Source organism: Paralichthys olivaceus, chromosome 21 (assembly GCF_024713975.1).
Source record: "Paralichthys olivaceus isolate ysfri-2021 chromosome 21, ASM2471397v2, whole genome shotgun sequence".
Classification (NCBI taxonomy): Eukaryota; Metazoa; Chordata; class Actinopteri; order Pleuronectiformes; family Paralichthyidae; genus Paralichthys; species Paralichthys olivaceus.
The window spans coordinates 9,345,824-9,367,568 of NC_091113.1; the positions used below are offsets into that span (position 1 = coordinate 9,345,824).

The 21,745-nt window shown below is 40.3% G+C and overlaps 1 protein-coding gene and 1 long non-coding RNA gene across 6 annotated transcripts; both read right to left on the bottom strand.

The window, feature by feature from the left end:
- Positions 1-123: 123 nt before the first annotated feature.
- LOC109627135 (cytohesin-1-like) lies at positions 124-17,895 on the bottom strand. 5 transcript variants are annotated; one of them, XM_069517416.1, is made up of 12 exons: positions 17,526-17,895; positions 9,068-9,150; positions 6,274-6,338; positions 5,398-5,464; positions 4,965-5,083; positions 4,216-4,409; positions 3,905-4,053; positions 3,339-3,450; positions 2,676-2,752; positions 2,484-2,555; positions 1,927-2,081; positions 124-1,695 (listed from the first exon to the last, which is right to left on the bottom strand). In XM_069517416.1, the coding sequence occupies exons 1-12, from the start codon at positions 17,617-17,619 to the stop codon at positions 1,617-1,619; spliced, it is 1,266 nt and encodes a 421-aa protein (XP_069373517.1). In that variant the 5' UTR covers positions 17,620-17,895; the 3' UTR covers positions 124-1,616. The 5 variants fall into 5 exon arrangements, with proteins under 5 accessions (XP_069373517.1, XP_069373519.1, XP_069373521.1 ...); XM_069517418.1 differs by lacking the exon at positions 17,526-17,895 and adding an exon at positions 14,295-14,490; XM_069517420.1 differs by lacking the exon at positions 17,526-17,895 and adding an exon at positions 12,342-12,678.
- Positions 17,896-20,532: 2,637 nt separating this feature from the next.
- Positions 20,533-21,550, bottom strand: LOC138406031 (uncharacterized). The gene is made up of 2 exons (XR_011239698.1): positions 21,420-21,550; positions 20,533-20,641 (listed from the first exon to the last, which is right to left on the bottom strand). It is a non-coding gene; the product is annotated as an uncharacterized lncRNA (long non-coding RNA).
- Positions 21,551-21,745: the final 195 nt, after the last annotated feature.

Sequence of the window (21,745 nt, forward strand, 5' to 3'; positions counted from 1 at the left end):
CGGCACAAAGGATGATTTTTACCGATGATTTTTATGTTTTTTTTTAGGGGTAAAAGATACGAAAAAGGGTTTGAGATATTTTCATTGAGAAAATAAAATGAAAAACTAAATCAGAGTCAAATGTTGGTTTGTTTGGTTTTAATGAGACAAACTTAAAACAATAAATTACAAGAAATCTGGATGAATAAATATTTAGGTATTTTTGTTTTGCCTTCATTCGTATGAACAGTGCTTTGACAAAAGAGCAACAGCAGTAAGAAAACAGGCCTTAGAAAAAAAACAAGCATTTATATGAGATCAAACTAAACACTGTCGTCCAGAGGACAGAGAACCAAACTAAAGTTCATGTCTTCATTACAGTTCAGTCTGATTCTGTCCAAAGCCTCCACTCATCAAAACAGTAAACTTACTGACGTATGATTTCAGAAATGTTGTTGTAAACGTACAGTATTTGATTTATACTGTAATTGTCCAGCATCATAAAGCACAGTAATCTTCTGTCTCTCAGACTGTACATAAAGATAGATGACATGCCGCTCCAGTTAGTCTCGATCACCTCCTGGTGGCTGCATATCGGTCATAAATCGCGCCTACTGTGTGGTATACCTCTTGACACCAAAATCAGTGGGTATAAACTGTTTTTTTAATGCAGCCAAATAATTTAATTGACTCTTTTCCCCGTTGGCAGTAGCAGAGTTTTCTTTTCAGTCTTTTCCTTGGTGCGTCATGTCCAATGTCACCAACGCACCGAAAACTGAGGCGCTCTCTCCCTTTGTTGTTTTGCTAAAATAGTACGTTCAACCATGTTTCTCGGTTCCACCACTGCCGATCAGAGCTGGACTCGATTGAAACCTGTGTCTACTCCACAGGCATTAGACCCAGGAGTGAGTGTGGATTGAATCCATTCCCACTGCAGACAAAAGCCAGATGTTAGTGGGTGTTTCGACCAGTGGAAAAGGGGTTTTACTGGGTGGGGTGTGAGCCCGCTCCAGACAATGATCATTACTGCGCAGACTCTGACTCCAAATGTTCAAGACAGCGACATTCTTATCCGGGATAGTTGAGCTTCATTTCTAGATAGTGGGAGGACGTGGAGACGTGTTGTCCATCTTTAATTACAGTCTGTGTTTACACACCGATTACACTTCTAATCTGACTGAAATCATTTCCCGCTCGCTCCTTCCTTTTTTCTCTGCAGTAAAATATTTGCATACCCGCGGCCCAGTTCAGCAAACATAGTGTGTTTGAAGTTGCTTTGAGATGAATCAGACATATTTCACATATAATTTCAGCAGATCTGAGGAGTGGGAGTCTTAACCAGAGTTTAGAGCGTGGTTACAGTACTGCAGAAGTGTGTTTGCTTTTTAAAGAGATGTTTGAGGACCTTAATAAAAGGTCTGAGTGAATCATTTCATCTGGGGATGAGAAATGAAACATTCAACGTTGGGTCAAACCTGCGAAGAGACAGGTGTCAAAGGAAGTCTCTCTAAAGGCTGAATCCCTTGTGCCAGGTGCAAGTGTCACTGCAGCAGCAGGAATATCAGGTCCACGTCCAGTGTGCCGTGTTCAGGAGTCAAACCTGTGCTCATCGTGTGGATGTTTAATCCTCAGCAGCTCTACAGCCCCTTCAGAGACGACACCTTCTTCTTTCGAGCAGCCAGCATCTCGTAGAACGGGTCTTTGCTGATGGCAGCTCTGCAGGTGGAAGACGAAGGAGGGTTACATTACATTACATTTTCAGAAGCGACTTAACAATTCAGCATCTTGCCCAAGGATGCTTCAGCATTCGAGATGCTGACCTTCTGGTTGGAGGAAAACCGCTCTACCCCCTCAGCCACAGCCGTGGGTTAGATGCAAAACCTTGTGGAAGTCATGTTCATCACACTTATCATCTACGGGAGGAGAGGAAGATTGAACGTGACTCACTTGATGCTGTTGATCCACTCGTCCTTCTCCTCCGTGGTCGGGGCAGAGATTCGGTAAAAAGTGTGGTTTCCCTCGACAACGCGGCCGTCCGCCTCTGTCTTGCAGGCCTTGATCACCTGATCTTTGTGGTTGGGGATGAAGAGCTCGAAGCAGTTCTGGTGAGAGAGCAGCACAAACAGGATGAGTCGGGGTTAGGTCAACAACAAACATCTGTTAATTGTGTTTTGAGCCGGAGTAAACGAAAGAGGATGTAATGTGCTGTTATTTATTTTCTTTCTAACAGTTTTATACAGTTTTTCAAAATCTCAGTTTTATTTTCTTCAGCAGTAAAATGACAATAAATCATCTTTAACCAGAAATAATGAACATATTTTATTGTTTCAATAATTTGCAATTTCCTTAGAGTGAGCAACTTTTTTAAAATGTTTTTGCATCCAGCACCTTGCTGTATTTTCTTTAATATTTAACTGGTGACCTCTTGTGGAGAGAGAAACAGCAAAAATGGTCAGTTACATGAAAGAATGTTGCAGAAAGAGAAGAGAGAAGAAAGTGTTTACTGGTTTCTTAGAGTCATCAACTTCTCTGATGCTCAGATTTTCCAGTGGAATAATTCCTCTGGGTTCTTTATCCTGGTAAACAAAGGAAAAAAAAATAATGACAGTGTGAGAGATCCAAGTATAACTTTCTGAAGTCTTCGTTTTCTCAAACATATTTCTTTCTGTCATGTATTCAAAACTGGAATTACTCACTGTGGTGTATTCAAAGTAGTAGAGGCAGTTATCTGTGAGAATAAACCAGCGTCTCTTCCAGGTCTTAACTCGTCCACCTGAGGAGAAATTAGAAATGAGCTGCTGCTTCACCGGGGGGGTAGACAACTGTAGTTAGAGCCAAAGCAGAAAGCTGAACTTCAAACACTGAAGCACACTGACGACACAAATCAGCAGCTGAAACGAAGCCTACTGATCGTAAAAGCTGAGGTTAAAAACACGGGTCAGTGGTCAGATAAGGGGTCCAGCAGTTAGAAGCAGATGTGAAACAACTCTATTGGCTTTTTCACATCAAGCATGGTGGGAAACCGAGTGCAAAAATGAATGATCTGTCTTTAATATGACTTAAAATGTGATGTGAAGGTGAATGCGTACAGACAGTGGCGGATTAAAACAGTGGGGAGGGGGCAGCTCAGAAGCAGGTCAGTGCGTTAAAGCTGGGGAGTATGAGGGTACGTACCTCCTGGAGTCAAAACCCATGAAACACAAACAAAAACAACGTCAACATAAGAGTTTTACAAAAAACTGGGAAACTTTCAGTCAACTTTATTCAGTGTTTCTACATGATTTATCCTCTTCATGTCCTCTAGAGGGCAGTCCAACTGAACAAGTTAAAGTTTGAATGAAAGGAACTGATGCACATACCCAGTTTCAGGAGCCATCCTTCTCTGTCGGGGTTGAAGAAAGTGTGTGTGAGGTCGTTCCCATCATCCTCTGGGATCTTAAAGGGTTCGTTCTTGATGCTGTCGTACAGATTCTACAGAGAGGGAGCAATAAAGATGATGGGATGAGGAAAAGCTTTACTGGGTTTATGAGCATCAATATACATGACATGATGTTTGCAGGATTCAGAATAAAGATTCTCTTTGCATCTCAAGAGCCTCTTTGCAGGTATTTTATAATGAAATGGGGATTTTCACACAAACACACCTGACATTACAGCTGCTTTCAGACATGTACTAAAGTGTGGAGATTTTCCTGAGAACGTTAATGCCTAAACTTTTCCTGGAAAATTCACAACGAGGATCCAAGATCTCAGGATGAAAAAGAGGAACCACACATGTAGAGGACGCCCACGAGATGTTGACTTGCAAAGACAAGATTCAAGAGCTTTTGGTGATAAGGGCCGATGCTGGTGTCAATGTGCTGAAGATTGTCATGTGTTAAAAGAGGAAAATGTGTAAATTGAATGTGAATTAAACGTGTCTTACCCTGAGCAGCTCCTCTGGCAGATCTCCTCCGTCATTGATGCCTCTGTTCATTGCTGTGAATCTCTGAACGGACGGTTTGTCCTTCACGTTAGGGTTGTGTAGACTGGTGTTCAGCATGATCACAGCGAACGACAACACATAACAGGTATCTATAAAAGAAAAAGAAATAACATGCATATGTGAGACTTAACTAAAATAAGACTTTCCTTCATGTCACTGTGTATCTTAGTCATTATTTTTTGTTCTTATACATATTTTTTTGCCACCTCCTCGTTCCTGGATTCCCTCTGAACAAACACACACTCTTGTACCTGTGCTCTGAAACACCCCGGGGTTACAGTGACAGTATCGCTGGGCGAACGCCTCCATCATGCGGTCAATCTTCTGAGCTTCGCCGGGCAGCCTGAAGCTCCACAGGAACTGCCTGAGCGCCTGGACCAGGTTCAGATCCGTGAACTCGTGCAGGTCCAGGAAGGCGTGAAGAACCTCGATGTTGAAGTCATCTCTGCACGACGCCAGGAAAACATTAAATCCCCCCCACACACACACAAAAAAACCCAGACACCCACATGCACATGGGGGAGGGAGAAGGGAGTAAATAGAACAAAAACAGGATCAACGAATGAACGCAGCTTTGTTTAGCTCTGAGTTGGCAACTGAAATGGATGGATGAGATGTGACGAGTCAGATAAAAAGCGATTAATGGATCATCTTTTAAAACTGCTAATGCAACATAAGCTCATATTTACAGTGTATTATAGTTTTCTGATGAGGCTTGATTTCACACATGCAATGTTTATAGCTCTAGAAAAAGTCCACAGATAGCAATGATCAGGATTATTCTCTCTTTTTTTTTTAAACAAGCTATCTATTATCTTTACTTCTGGTGAAAAACGAATAGTATTCATGGAAGAAATTATGACATGCACAAAAGGAAAAGCTTAAGTATAAATAAAACTAATAATGACTGAGCTCCATTTAGCTGTTTTTTTACGGTCCGCCTCACTATCATGTCCTGCTGGGGCTCTTTTCCAGCTATGACAGGGAAAACATCTCTTACCTCTCCCCCAGGTAGTCCCCAATGGCTGTCTTATTCAGCCCCTCGCCCTTGTAGAGGAACTGAGCAATGTCGTCGCTGGTGTTTTTCAGCAGGGAGCTGTCCACCAGAAAACGAATACCCTGCAGGAGGAAATCAGAACAAGCAACCCAACGTCAAGAACTAAAAAATACAAATAATCCTCAAAAGATCCAAGCAGTAAGGAAATTTGTCTTTTTCACTGGTTGTGGCTTCACCTATGTGAGGATGTGTTTTCTTTATTAGATCTTTGTTGTACCTCGACCAGATAACACAAAATATAAAATCAGCTTGGACATTTTCTCTCATTTTTTGAGGTCTTAATAATCAGCAGATTAATCAATACTTGAATAAATCGATTGTTTCAGCTCTTTACTTCATTTGTTACATGAAGGAGGAAAGGCTGATTCCTTCTCACCTTCTTTGGGTCCATGTTGAACTTCTTTCGGCCGATGGCCATCTGTTTGTTCCTCTGCATACTTTTCCTAAAAAACAAATGAATAGTTTAAAAAAAGAACCTGAATGAACTGATTACCAAACACACTACCAGTGGTTATATCATCAACAATCACATGGAAATGATTATTCTTTGATTAGTTGATGGACAGGAAATAACAGACAGCAATTTTGATTAGTTTACATTATATATCGACTAACTGAGCAGTTTGCATCATAGTAAACTAAATATATTTGAGTGCAGACAATAAACTGTATATAGATTGAAGACATGACAGCTCCTAAAAGTGGGGCCAAACTATTTTACTCGCCCCCTGGTGGGTGGCCGCAGTAAAGATCATAAACCCTGCCAACTTCATGTTAGTGGATGAAAATTAAAAAGATGGTTTCTGTTATTTAAGGGAATTGTTGTTTCTGAGTTTGATGCCAAAAAACATTCTGGCTCCAAATGACGTGATTGGCTTAAGATGGCAGCGTTTCTATCCAGGAAACATTGTCCTCATCTCTGGACACTGGAAGTAAGTGGAGACACTTTGTCCATCTTTTTTTAAACATGGAGCGGACATTCATGGTTGTTTTGTGGACTCAAACACTTCCCCCATCCCTCCATCGGCATAGTGGTGAGTAGTTAATGAGTGAATTATTATTTTTGGGTGAACTATCCCTTTAAATGTTAACAATCTTTATTTGTGGACCTAAATCCCACAGGGTAGTAAACTCCTCTGTTCTGACAGTCATGCTAATTTTTACCATGAATGTACTTCCAGTGAAACAAAGGCTGAGTGGACCATGTCCGCCCACACACGTGCACAGAAATGGTCGTTGAGAGATACTTTACCTCTCTTCAGTCAGGCCCAGGTTGTCAATCTCATTGGTCACCTCTGCTATCTCATCCTTCAGTCTCTGAGAGCAGACACAGGCATAGACGGGAAAGAAGAAGATGGATGAAACAGAAATGGTTCTGTTTAGCTTTAGAGCAGAGACACTGAACAAAAAACAAGCACAGGGATCCATGTGCTACTTGTGGGATCTCTGACCCTTAACCTCAAGAGACGCTTCGATCTGAGCATCAGCACAATTCATTACACATGCTAGTTTGTTCCAGCTACATCACACCAACACATCCACACAAATACTTCCTACTGAAGGAATGACCCAGTAAAAAAAATAAAAAGTGCAGTCGTGATTCACTCTCTCTCAGTCCGACTCCTCCTCAGCAGGGGTTATGTGGAACAGCCACCCTCTGCAGAAAACCCTCTCTAGGAGTTGTAGCACCTGCTCTGGGGTCAGGGCCTCCTCTCCTCTCCCCTGTGCTGACCTAGATTTATCAGCCCACTCCCCCCTGACACCCTGCCTGGTCTGTTTGAGTGTCACATTGGAGACAGGAGTTTGCAGGATCAAAGACTTTGACTGGCTTAGCAGAGCTGATCGGAGGCAGGAAAGAACAGAGAGGCGAGAGACAGATGGAGAAACACTGAGCGCAGCAGAAACGATAATGGACTGAGGTAATAATCGAGGAGAAACAGAAGTGGACAAGGCCGCAGTTTCAGATTAGAGTCATTATAATTTATAAACACCCCAATGAGTGAAAACCAGGCTGCATCAGTTCTGTAAATAACTTCAGTTGTCTGGATCCCTCCAAGTGCGTTTCCATGGTTACAACACCATATTAACGAACGGCATCCGCTGTGTCTCCATTACTGGAATATTTCACGGCTCATAAGCCATTCGCCCCCAGGGCAAGACAGGGTGGAGCTTAAGAGGAGGGAACGCAGAACGGGAGTCACCCTTGGTAATAAACTCCATCAATCTACTGACACAGTCGCTGCCCTGAAGGCATGTTATTGTTATTCTTTGTGTGTGTAAAAAGCACCCACATATAACAGTCCTGCCACTTTATTTTAGGTTGTTAGATTAACTGATGCAGGTTTAACCTGTCCCTTCACACAGACACAGCTGGAGGGCACACAAATATATATATATATATATATATTTAGGTGCAGTTCGCTCTGTCCTGAATGAGCACAGTGACGCTCCAGTTGTCATAAACACACTGCCAGAGGCACGCTGGTCTAGGGACAAACAAATGGCTTTCACAGTTTTATAAGTCTGTTTTTATTATCTATTTTTGTAACTTTTCATCCATTAAAACCTTGAAACACAATTTGGGGAAACATAAGGGGCAAATTTCATAATAAAAAGTCACTTTACTTTGGCAGGTAACCTTTTAGTTTTTCTAACTCCTCACATTAAGGTCAGATAAACCTTTAAATACATCTTGCACAGAATGAGGACATTGGGTTTTGACCTCGTTCTGTGCCAGATCACTTACATTGCAAAAACTGTGAATCTTTTGATAAACAAATATAATGTCACAGAGAAAGAGAACTGCAACAGTCCAGATTACCACAGGGTTCACTGCCAGGACAAACATAAACTCTCTTTCATGGCTGCGCTGCTGAGAAAATAGTTCATCTGAGCAGTAATGACTGAGGAAAGAAAACAGAAATAGACTGAAGGCAAAGAAGTGGAACTCCAGATGAATTCAGCTCGAATTTTGTTTCACAAACTGATTAAAGAAATAAAAAGTGTAGGGTAGGGAAGTCCAGATCAACTTTTATTTATTGCTTTAATCTAAATACATGGCCTAAATATTGAGTCAGACCTGATAACTAATGATGATGAATACATATATAAAATAATCCTACAGAAGGTCCTTGTTCAAAACTATGTATATATATAAGATAATGATTTTGAATCTTCGACAGTGCAGGTATCAGTGATACAGTATATTCTACACAACGCTGTTGTAAACAAACATGGTGGACCAACTAAAACATTACTTAACAAATTTAAAATGCAATAAATGTGGGAGAAACAACACCTAATTCAATTACATATCTAACATCCAACATGTTCAAGTAAGAAGTGGCTGTGTGCACGTCCACCAGACTTCAGGAGGGTGCTTACTACAAATCTGTGAAATACAACATAAAGAGGAACTGCACATTGAACTCACAGCTCCCTGTTATTAGTGAAGTCAAGTAGAACATTTTGATAAATTGAAGAGGATGAATACTCTGTGTTACACTGTGACCTGGGGACCACGGGACCTGCAGCAGAACAACAGTGAGTTTGTTTTGTCCATGCAAAACGTCCGTGATTTGATTAACTGATATTCAGTGAATGATATTTAATATCATTATTGCGGCTGTGCTTTCACTTTGGCTTCTCTAACAGCCGGCTAGTCGGCGCAAACACATCTAAAGGGAAACTCAGAGTCACAACAGGGTTAAAAAATGTCACACCGCACTGACAAAATATGCTGTCAACTCAGCTTTATGTCAATTTTTTGGTTTTGATTGTTCATTACCGTAGTTTGTATTAGTGTCATTATGCTTGTCAGCTGAATAATCCCTAAATCACACAAATTCCCCAAAAAACAAACTACTAAAAAGGTTCAATGTAGGATTCACAGGGATTTGGATTTGACAAGGGGATTCAGAAGTGGATTCAGATTGGACAAAATGCCTTCAAATCTCATCCCTGGCCCTGACACAGATCCTTATCATCAGTTCAGGACATGCCTACAGTGTAAGAGAGATGAGGTCATGTATGAGTGATGTTCTTACTTGTATGTCCTGCAGCAGCTCTTGTTTTTTGCGGCGGATGCACTCCAGCTCCTGTCTCTCCTCTGGACTGAGGTCATCTGGAACTACGGAGGAGAGAAAGGAACATGTAGGGCTCAAATATGAATATTAACTTTTCACTCTGTCTCTCGCACACTCACGCACGAAGATGAGAGACCTGAGAGCCACTCTGCTGTGGGTCACTATGGCAACACAATCTCTGACCAATCAATCATGTGGGTATAATCACATAATCAATGTGGGTACAATTAATATCAGGGTATAGCCTGATTTAGCACAAAGTATTACAATAAGGAAATGATTAAGGATATTGAGGATTTTTGTATGTGACATAGTGAATGAAGATTAAAAAATTAAGTTATCAGACAAAAGATTGGTTACTGGGAGCAAAGTTATAGAACAAGGGGAAATTGGCAAATAATAGTTGCTTTTTCTATAAAGCCATGGTTACAGAAATGTGTAAAAAGCTGAAAAAATTTAATAATTTAAAGAGTATATATATAATTTATTTTACATTTAAAACAAATGTCTCACATTATTTTAATATCATTCAGCCAGAGTATTAACTGTAAGGCTGCAATCAACGATTCCATTCCAATCAATAACGATTATTTTTGTGATTCCTCAGCCTTTAAAACAAAAGGTGAAAATGCCTTTTGCTTGATCTCTTTTGTGTCAAACACACAAAAAACATACAAAACAATTTCACATTTAAGGAGTGAAAATATCAAATGAGTAGCCTTTTACTACAGCAATGATGACTGATTAATTGCTTATTTGGTTAGTTTCTAATTAACTTGAAGTTGACTGACTAATCCATGAGTTGTCTAATTCTGGGAGCTCTTGTTAGTAAATTTCATCAGTTTCTATAACCAAAGGAACATCAAATGAATGACAGTATGAAAATGGTGCATTAGGATAGAAGTGATATCTTACTGTATATGTTAAGCTCCCTGCTGCCCTCCATACAAAACACACCCTAAACTGTAGATGACCAAGTGTGTAGTCTGATAGAAGAGAAGTTAATGTGCCCTCAGACACAAACATAATATCTGCAGAGCAGCGATAAAGAGAGGAGGGAAATACAGATCTGTCAGTGACTGACTTGTGGTTTTTCTTGTGAAAACATGAGGGAGGAAAAACAGTGCAGTGAAAGATAAGAAATGAAAAGCAACAGGAAAAATGTTTCTCGTTTCATATAAATGATTTTCTCGTGATTTTCAAATATCACACCTCCGCAATGTGGACTGTTACTGCAGCTCCTCTCCACTGGTTGCCTAATGATAAATCTGCCATAGCTTCTTCCGAAAGCATTTAAAATGCTTTAACTGGAGAAAAGGCTCAATTTATGTTGAGCGACGAGGAGCCACAGAGGACAAGTCAAGCTGTGCTGCTGCTGCTGTTTGTCAGCCTCATTAGAGAAGTCACGCTGAGGGTTTCGAGCGAACTGTTCACTTCACTTTGCCACCATGACCAAGTTACTCAGCATCAACTAAGTGAAACTACTTCATTAAAGAAGAGGAGGCGCAAGTAAAGCTGGGTGTTATAGCTGAGGTCACAATATTGGGTCACAGTTTTGCAGATTAAATATATGCAAAAACCCATGTACAGAGAAATAATAAAACTGAGGCAAAATAAGTTTATTAGTTAATGAAAAAAAATTAAGAAAGAAAATTTAAGCTGTTTTCAGACATGAAAATTGAGTCTAGACATTTTCCCCAAGTCTGCAGGAGATTGTCTACAACATTCAAGCGAGGGGTAGTGCTCCATGGTGGATAGACCATGCAGAAGCCAGGACATGGGCTGGGGCCGTAACAACGTATAAATTCCACTGCAAAAAGCACAATGTTTTTATTGACCACACATCGTTCCCGGCATCAGCCCTTAACGCCAAAAGCTCTCGTTGACTTTCCAAGAAAACATCTTGGTCTGAGTCTTTTATGTGTATGGCATCTCTTTTTCATCCTGAGATATTTGTTTTCTTCCAGTTTCTCGTCTATTGCGTGTTAGAAACGTTGAAACACTGACTCGCTAGATGTGAATTTTCCAGACATTATCCTGCTATATTCTTATAAAAAATAATTTGGAGATTCTCCAGACATTTTACTTGGGCCTGGATCTAGAAAAAGTCCAGAGCAATGAATTCACATAAAGCCCTTCTGGAACATTTCAGGACTTCCGTACATGTCTTATAGCAGCTCAATTGTTTACTGTTTTGATCATTGATTGATCAATTCAAATCATATTTCATGCAAAAATGCCAAATTTTCAGTAGGTCTGGATCCTCTGACGAGCACATTTGCTGCTTTTGTTAATCTCCTGACAGGACACTGAATAATTTGGGTGTTTTTTCACACAAAATAAAAAACTTCCAGACATAGATTTAAGCTCTGGGAAGGTTTTCTGACAGTTTTGACCATTTGTACAACAATTGTTCAATTGATAGATCCAGAAAAATAACACAAATACAAAAAATCCCCCAATCTTCCTACTACAGTACTCCCCTAACAAAAGGCAAATTCAGAAAAGCCCAATGTATGATGTGACAGGTGTCGCAGCCTTGGATACTGGTATTATTTACATACTACAAACACAGACAGTGACGCAGTTGCTCATAATACACACACCCCTTGCCCAGAAAGAAAGCGTTAAGTAGGCCGCACTGGCTTCTATTATAAACCTGAGGACGAGAATAACACACAATTGTAAGCGGCGAGGCAGTGAAACTGGTATTCTCGCTCTCTCTGGCTTTTCATTGAGAGAGGAAATAAGCGAGTGGATTAATGACAGCTCGCGAAGCACTGTCATGTCATCATTATTAAAAATAAAAAAAACTCACATTCTGGTGTTAACAACAACAAGTGTTTCCAGGCTCCTCAACCAGCTGCTGTGCGACGTCCTCAGGTCACAGAGTGTGTGTTGTGTTGCCCAGTAATGGGACACCTTGTCATAGCAATGATGACCAGCTGCTGACGGCAACCAAACCAATGTCCAGACTTACTCTTACTTCCACTCTGCTGCTTGTAAGTTATACAACACATCCTCCGAAGATGCAATGACGAGGAAACAAACTTCATTAATCAATCAGCAGTTACCAAACAGATATTGTGACTGTGTTTCTAGGTCTCATAAGGTTTCAGACGAAGGCATGACGACACACATACGCACAAAGGTTTCTGCAAAATGGTTCAGATGCAGAAGTATCAATGACGCACTTAACGCCTACACATTTGTGTCATAATACTGAGGTTTGTACCAGAGAAAGCGACTTTGTGCTGATTGACTTCACCGCCAGTCTCAGAGGTCCCAGTGCAGCCGAAAACACTCCCTGTTTTACTCAACTAGCTTGATTCTTACTCCAGCTCCAGTGTCCACAACACCAATTTCTGTATAAAACAGCCAAAAGCTCCAACGGGACAGTAATAATCCAGTCCTGTCTGATCTGTTCCAATCCCAATCCTGTGGTCCTCAATCGTCCAGCCTCCCAGCCTCTTTAATCCTCAGGCACAAATTCCAGCAGAGGAGTGAGGAGGGGAGCAAGGCCGGCAGCTAAATGAGGATGAGGACGAGGATGACGGGTGTGTGTATGTGTGAGGGGGGGAAACCCTTGAATTCTCATCTCTCTCTATCGCTCCCCCTCCCACCTTTCTTTCCACCTCGACTCCTCCCTTCTTCAATGAATGGAGCATCAAACACAGGCTCCCCCACGTGGACGCCGGTGCCCACTAGAAGGTGGGGAGGTGGCAGTTTTGCATGTGTCCTCAAAAAATAAGTGAAATGAGGATGGTGCACATGTGAGGCTGACTCAACTCTCATATTTAACAAATAAATAATTCATAAAACAACAGCTCTCTGTTCTGGCAAAAACAAGCCAGTCATCTTTCCTCACTCATCACATGTGTTTGCTCGTAGAAATGAACCCGCACCAATAACAGAATGGCATTTGACCTAGGACCCAAGGCAAAGCAGTTTGCTTATGGTTAGAAAAATGATCTGTACTCATAAAGATTGAGAGTTTCAGCATCTGACCCTGTTCACAAGGCAATAATTGTCCACTTCAATGTTCACAAAGCCATAATTGTCTGTTCCCAAGGGCCTGACGATGAAAAGCTCGACACTGTGAAATAACCCTGTAGTTATGGTAAACTCCCTGGTGACTGACCGCATCACACAGCCTTAAGGAAAGAAAGTCCAGTAAGTAAGAAAGCAGAACAACATTAGAACAGCAGAGGATAAACAGGTTTACAGCTTCACAAGATGTGACCTGGAGTGGAACATCCTGATGTGACACAGAGACAATTAAGACATGAGACTTGTACTGGACTCAAAAATATGTATTACATCTATTTTTAAGCTTTATTAGTACATCTTTGAGTGATCAAAAACAATCACCGTGACCTGCCAGCTTTATATATGCTCGGAATTAAGCATAAGCAAAAGAGGTTTCAAAACGACTGTTAGCTGTGGTATTTCTAGCTTTACAGAGTCCACCTTATATGTGCCTGGTATGGTAAGCCTGTATTTCAGCCTCATGATACTTAAGCACATTTTATAACATGTTTTCACCATAACACTGTACAGGCCATGGTTTTAGGCAGTAAATGGAAAACCACATCCTGTCAACTCTGAGAGGAAACACCAGTGCAGCTGTGAGGAAGCCCAACTTAAGTTCTGTTGTTGTTTTCTCAGGCAAATTTGTCTCTCTCCCTCTGTGTCTCTCTTTCTCTCTCTCTCTCTGTCTATACTGACTTTTTACAGCCTCCCCAGTGTCCAGCTCTTTGGCCACATTGGCTGGAAAACTGGGCAGAGGAGTCCACGCAACCAAGTCAGCCGAGCGGCCGATGTATTTTTGGGAGCCATCGCTTCCTTCCCAGCCAATCAATGGCTGCATTGACTGTATTTATAGACCCGTGAGTTATGAAGAGCTGCACAATAAGCGTAAAACCCCATGAGGTCTGGCCTCAATCCAGATTAATAATGGCTCCCTTGTGCCAGCTGATAAAGACTGCCATAGTGTACTCAACAAACCAGTCGAGTCAATGCTTGTTGTCTTCGCTGTTTGCAAAGTTAATTAAATAGCAAAACACATGAAACTACCTCTTATTAGCCAAAGGGATAGCTTCGGTTATGTAGCATTAGATAAAGTTACGCTAGCCGGTTAGCATCTGAATTAGCCTGTGACGTACGTAAAGCGGGTCAGATAACTTACCAACTCCGTCCTCAGACTTCAGCACCATGTCTGCGCTGCTGGTCGACGCTGGTCGCAGGAAGGTGGATGTTTTTCACTTTAGTCTAACTTTACAGGTCCAAATGTGTCCGTGCTGTGTCAGTGATTTACCGTTACACTACTGACAACTGACTGTGTGTGTGTGTGTGTGTGTGTGTGGAGACAGCCGGTGCTGAGCAGAGCAGGGGGCGCGGCTTCAATCACAGCAGCCAATCAGAGAGCATCTATCTATCTATCTATCTATCTATCTATCTATCTATCTATCTATCTATCTATCTATCTATCTATCTATCTATCTATCTATCTATCTGTCTCTCGGTCTGTCTATCTATCTGTCTGTCTGTCTGTCTGTCTGTCTATCTATCTATCTATCTGTCTGTCTATCTATCTATCTATCTATCTATCTATCTATCTATCTATCTATCTATCTATCTATCTGTCTATCTGTCTCTCTATCTATCTATCTATCTGTCTGTCTGTCTATATATCTATCTATCAATAACACACACACACATTTCTAGTTGTTAATCACAGATATGAAAATGTTCTTCTTTGTGATCATGAGGCATTCACTGACACAGGAAATGAAAGAATAGATTCCTACACGTTCTGGATGCAAATGTCCTGCAAGAAAGTGAAACTGAACGTACTCTGACCCGAAATGAACTCATGAACTATTTCAAAATGCACCAGCTAAAGCTCTTAGAATGAGCTGCACAGTCACCTGCCATGAAAAATCATCAGAAATCTGTGTAGATATTAAAGATGCTGTGTGTCTATTTCAGATTATATTAAAGTGAATGTTGTAGCAGAGGTGGGGCTCATTTTATCTTCTTTATTGGCTTCACATATAGCAATGTTCTGCACTCCAGATAATTACTGTAGATGCCAAATAAATGGAATTGAATAAAAAAAATAATTTCAGGTTTTGCTTCTGAAGCAGAAGGGAGGAGAATTGCACAAAATGCAAACACACATATAAAGGATTCATTTCTTCTGTATCTCTGACTCTGTTGTGTAATAGGATCATTCTGATCATTCTGTGTGGATATCTCATTATAAGACCTCGCTGATATGTCTTTTTATTAGTCCTAGTTTTATTTCCATTCTCTTCATGAATTTATTTGGTCTTATTCTGTTACAAAATCATTTTGACTTGATATTTTATCATTTTGTTATATTGTTTGCAGCCTTTATATTTTGGCATATGTCACATCTTTCCCTTTATTATTACTTCCGCCAAGTTTGTGTGAGTGTCTGTTTGTTTGATATTTTGCAAATCACTGTGTGCGTGTGTGTATCTGCTCATAAAATCAGTTTTAACATGTTTGGGCCTGATAGTATGTATTCACGTTTTTACTCCTCCACCCTGAAATGATGATGAAAGACTTGGCAATAAGTTACTCTCCATCCGAACAGGAAGAGGATGCACGACACACCAAGAAGTAAAAATCAACCGTCTCTGAAATAATATTCCCCACCTGCTGAATTAAGGGAGACATATTTATCCAGATGGGTGTGAAGCCTGGAGGAAGCAGGTCTGACATCAGGGGTGGACGGCTTGTGTGCGAAGGAAAGAGGAAGGGAGGGGAGAGGATGCAGGGAAGGATGGAGGAAAGGAGGGCAAGGGATTGCAGCTGTGCGCTTGAATCGGCGCTTTATTCAGAGGTTGGACAAACCAGAAACAGGATGTGCTCAGGCGGGGTGAGGATGAGCTGTTGCAGTATGGCATGTGGACAGTCCAGAGTAACAGGGACATTACTTATTGATAGCAAAGTTGCTGTATGATCTGTAAAATGTAATTTATCAGTGTTGTGATCACTACAAATAAAATCTCGAATTCAACCTAAAGTATGCACGAATAGAGCAGGATATAGTTAAGTTGTTAATAATCCTCAAATAAAGCTACTGCACTGCTTATTTTAATAACTATAAGTCATTGCTTCAAGGCTTTTCTGTGAATCATGATACACAGAGGCCTTGAGGCAAAGTAACGAAGAAATTAGAGGAAATGACATAGAGGAAGAGGGGGGAGTTCAGCAATATTCAAAGAAAAGTCCTGGAAGCTGTGAGACAAATGGAAATAACCCTGGTGAGTTTCATTATGTAAGAACGAGCAGTGTGAAATACAGCCTGAAAGCACCTGCACAGAGGGAGAGCAGTGGGCAGCGATGGAGATTGTGTCACTATAGCACCCACTAGAGAGGAGGCTCCTGGACCAGAGGGTGAGGGGTGTGCGTCATGTTTTCAAATCGAGCCCACCACCATCTCACACAGACACACACACACATGCACAGACACACACACAGTTTGCCTGACTAATTTGTGTACATGACCACAGAAATGTCAAAAACACAGCATGACGTGCACGTGCACACACACACACAGACACACACACACACACACACGAACACACACAGCGCTCTATATCTTGATAACCTAACAAATCACCACGGCAACTGAACACTGATAGCATTTAGTGCCAGTCTTGCTCCCCACATCTCGCAGCGTTTGTGTGCCATAGATCAGGCAATCAAGAGTTGCGCAACACTAAACCAACAAAAGCCTGTAATATGAGCAAAAATGATAACAACTGATTTCTGGAACATCTTTTCAACCGTCTGGATTCCAGGTTGATTTTATTCCATCCATTCATTTTTGTTGTTTTGAACCATCTTTGCCCCACATGCATGGTGTCTCTGTTTTCAGCACAAACTCAGCTGTAAGTACGACTTCTCATCTAATCACTCTAACAAAGTACAAAACTACCAGGCACCGAAAAACACTATAAGTAATTCGTTAACCTTTCATCATAATAACTAAAAAATATTTTTATAAAACACCTCAACGTTGTGAAAAATATAATCTCATTACTTACACACATAAATACAGCAGAAAGATATAGGAAATTAAATATAATTATAATATTTACATGTATAGTGTTTTATTTCAACAATTTTTTCATCATAAAATCAATCAAAGACTGAATTCCTGTATTATTTTTATTTTCTAAAGTCTACAGACATAAACTGAATTTCATCAATACTCGTAACAGGTTTGCTCAGCTTTTCTGTATTTGATAAGTAAAGTTGTGTTCCTGTAAATAAAACAAGAATACATAATAATTAATACATTAATCAAGGTGTACCTGAGTTATTCATAAGGTCACAAATATTTCCTGAGATTACAGAAATAGGCGTGCATTCTTCCTACCTGTGGCTGCAGCAGGTCGCACTGTGGGACAGAGAAATGCCTGGAAACTGGAGGCACACAGCTCACTGACAGTCCCCATCACAACACTGTGCATTCACCAGTCTGGGGCTAAACAGCAACCTGTCAGCATCTCCGTGCTTCAGGAGACCAGCATCAGCAGCGAGAGTCCAGCTCTGGTCTCGATGAGGAGCTCGTCCAATGAGCTTCAGTGTTTTCTCCTCCGACTGCCACCAGACTCTGACAGACTCTCAGAAAAAAACGCTCTCCTCTCACTCTCTCTCCTCTCTCCTCCCTCCTCCCTCATGTTCACACACTTGACCTCACTCAGGAATCGAGCCTCGCACATCTCACGCTATCACTACTATGCCCACAAAACCAGTTTAATTCAGTTCAAACCACATGTTTGAGGAGTTTAGAGAAAAACCCCACCCCCACATTATTACAATATCTCACTAATGCATATAAATACACACATGTAGGCCTACTGGACACCCCCCCACTGCTGTGTCACTTTGAACAGTTGTTAAAGTATTCTTGAAGTGATGACAAATGTACACACACATGCACGCAACCTCATATTCTTCTGCTTCACACCCACACACATATCAGAGCCCTGCAGCTTAAATTAGTCAGAGCTGAGAAACACTTAGAAATGCATAAACTTACTTTATATTGTGTTTGAGATGCATTCATATTCTTCACTTTCGCAATGGTAGAAATAACAAAAGTCTGTTATTGGCAATTCAAGTATGAATTTAATTTGGATTAAATCAGTTTTTTTTTTATTTCAGCTTTAGATCATATATAATAGGATACTTGTGTGTATCCATCCGTGAGGTCAAGTAATTTGGAGATCTGTTGTCACAATTTTAAAATATGAATGCACAGTTTAGGACCATATTAAAGCAAAATAACAGATAAAAAGCAGCAGTATAAAAGAGATGAAAAAACTAAAAGAGGTCAAGATAAATCTGATCAAATTAAAAATGAAGATAAATAAAATAGAACTGTGTAGACTAATACAATTAAAATAGAATACAATGGGGGTATGACCTTGCAAATAATGAATAAAAAAGTTTTCAACCTTGTTTGAACGAAGCACAATACAGTAGCATCAGGAAACCAAAATGACTGTGGTAATTTCATCCTCAGATTAGCCTCAGCAGATTGATGGCACCAACAAATATATCATCTCTTTTTACAGCTGTAATTTCCAACTTTCATGATGCACACACAGCAAGGTGCAGACGAGTGTGAGCTCCAGTGCAAGTCCCTCAAATTTAAAACATCTCGCTCAGCTCTTCATGCTTTATTCAGCATGTCCTCATCGGTTAGTGGAGGCTGTTCGCCACTGAAAAATTAGTTGAAGACTATTTTCTAAAATGAAATGTTTTCTTATTGTAGAGCCTCCTCTTTGTCGGCCTGTGTAACATATATTCTGCATCTGCCATAAAGTGAACACTAAGTGAGTTAAAGTGAAGACGTTTTCCTCTCATGATCTTATTTTAATTTTGATTCCCACACCTTCTCATCACAACATTTCCTTTGAGCATCACTGTAATTCTCTCTTTCTCCTGCACTCATTAAATCTATTTGTGTCGTCCTCTGTCTCCTCTGAGAGCCGACCTCCTTCTGTTGCACTTGACCTCATCCACTCTTGAACTTTTCCTGCCATTCTTCCCTCTACAGTGTTCCCATCTCTCCCTCACCCAGAGCGTCCCTTCTTCCCATCTCTGAACAACAATTGTAAAAAAATGTATTTTGCTCTGGTGTTTGGGGAGCACATTTCAACAAAACGATAGGACTGACGTCAGGAGCTTTAAGAGAGGATAAAGTGTTTGAGGCAGAACAGAGTGTCCTGACCTGAGAGAATGAGCCTTTGACAGGTAAATGATCCACAGCAACACGACAAAAGAGGAGAAGGACTCAAAGGGTTCAAGTGGGAAATGAGGAGAGAGAATGGAGGAGGACGATCCAGAAAAAGACATAACTGAGAGAAAAAAATCCATTAGATCTGAGTGAATTCAAATCGAATTTATATCTAGAGAGGAACTCTTCCGTTTTTGAATAATTTAAAGACCACAAACTAATAAACAAATGATTCAATGTGTGTGTCCTCATATTTAAAACATCGACCCTTATTGTGCAAATTCTTCAGGAGTTGTGAGAGTACTGGTTCGTCCTCGAGCAACGATCACACTCGTAAAAGTTAATGAAAGTTCATGTCAGTCAATTGGAAACGTCAAACAATCCCTGATTTGTCATGAAACACTAGAAAATCTTTAAAGTGGGTTTTAACCAACAAGGTGACGATAAAAGCAAAACACAACAAAGTGCAATGGAGGCTTGGCTAATAAACCAGGGTGTATATAAAGTATTTATATTAGTCTAATGAAGAAACACGATGAACGACATGACACAAATGAATTCCTCCACATTTCTGTCATATTTTCTATATTGTTTTTCACTTTTTCCAGGTTTGACTGGTGCTCCTGTAATGATGCCATGTTGCTGCGTCCCCTTCTTCTACAATAGTTTAATGGCACCAACTGGAAAATGGACGCCACCAGCTGTTCATCTTTTTGGATTTAACAGCAGTGGATGGAAATGTGTTAAATTCACATTTTCTTCTTTTTGCACTAGTTTGGATGGAAACCAGGCGAGACGTGCTCCTTTGACTTTTCACCTCACATCTCACAATCATGTAGAAAAAATAAAATTTGTCCGACACTTTGGTTCAAGTGAAACATCGTCCTATTTACTTTCCTTTTTATGTTTTTTTGGCCCTGTAATGTGGATTAAATGACCCGATGACCTGAAATGTATCACAGTTGTGTCCACATTTCAAAATAAACTGATAACATTCAGGAAAATCATCTGATAAAACTGTAAACTCTAAAGCTTCTTATCAGTTTTGTAAAGCGACATTTATTTGTATTACTATTGCATAATTTTCTTGTATTATACTTAATCTCCTCATTAAACGTGCTTCATAAATATGATTTCCATACCTTCCTGTTGTAAAGGATGCACTCAGATTACTAGAGGGATCCTCTGCTCTCATGTCTTTTGAAGAAGCTGCTGTGTCCTCTGGTGGCCAGTGGGTGGCATCACAACTATAAGGTGGGGACAGTGTTTATGTGGAAATGTTTGGTTGTTTACAGCAGGTACATGACAGAGCAGCTTCGTTGGATCAAGCTGATCCAGTTTTGATTAAACATTTTATCTCAATAGGTAAAAAAAATACTGTATGGATTTTGTATTTATAATAATAATATTATATGAATAGACTTGATTTAGGTCTTGAGGTGGAAGAAAAAACAAAGTAGCTTTCAAATAAAAAAATATACAAAACTGGATCACATGAAAGCAGCAAAAGAACGACCGGAGTGATGGTCGTTCTCACTGTCACTTTGTCCTCTTGCCTTAAATGTGCCTGTCTCCTGAAAGTATTTTATCAGAAACTTTGACTAGAGTCATTTCACATTATCATAATTTCATATATGCATCACTGTTGTCTTTTCCATTTTCCTAATTACACAACACTGGTATGGATCGTTATTTAAATTCATTGATTCGTCACTTACAAGTCAGCAAATATATTCATGTGTAAATAGCAAGTTGTTTATTGTTTGTGTTTGTCATACTGACTCTTTGTTGCTGTGGGTCAACATTATGCAGTAAAAGGTTTAATCTGTTTGTATTTTTTGTGCCTGTTTGGACAAGAAGTGTCAATTTAGTGTTGCATCACTTCCTGTCTTTTGTCTCTGTCTTGGGTAAGCAGGATTGCAAGCAGAAGTTTGAAGCAACAGTTTACAAAACCTATGTACTGAGGATTTAGCAAACTGTCTCTACGCACAAAGGGAGAAGTCAAAGACAAGTAGATCCACCTACCTGCATCAATCCATTTCACGTACAATAAGATTCAATTTACACCCTCTCTCATGACTATTACAACTTCAACTCAGTGTCCAGATTAAATGTCCATGTAGGAAGACGTGACATCCCCTCTGACAGCGGATGACTATTACTGAGGAGAGAATGAACAGAGATGACAAAACCACCCGCTCTGGGATCAGCCTGCACATTTCTCAAATACTTTCCTGGTTGAGTCGATTACCACATCTATTTAAGTGTATTTGTCTACTCCTCTCCCAGCTCAGCCTCTCTATACTCCACTCTCACGTCTGAAGTGGGAAACCAACAGCAGCCCATTGAAG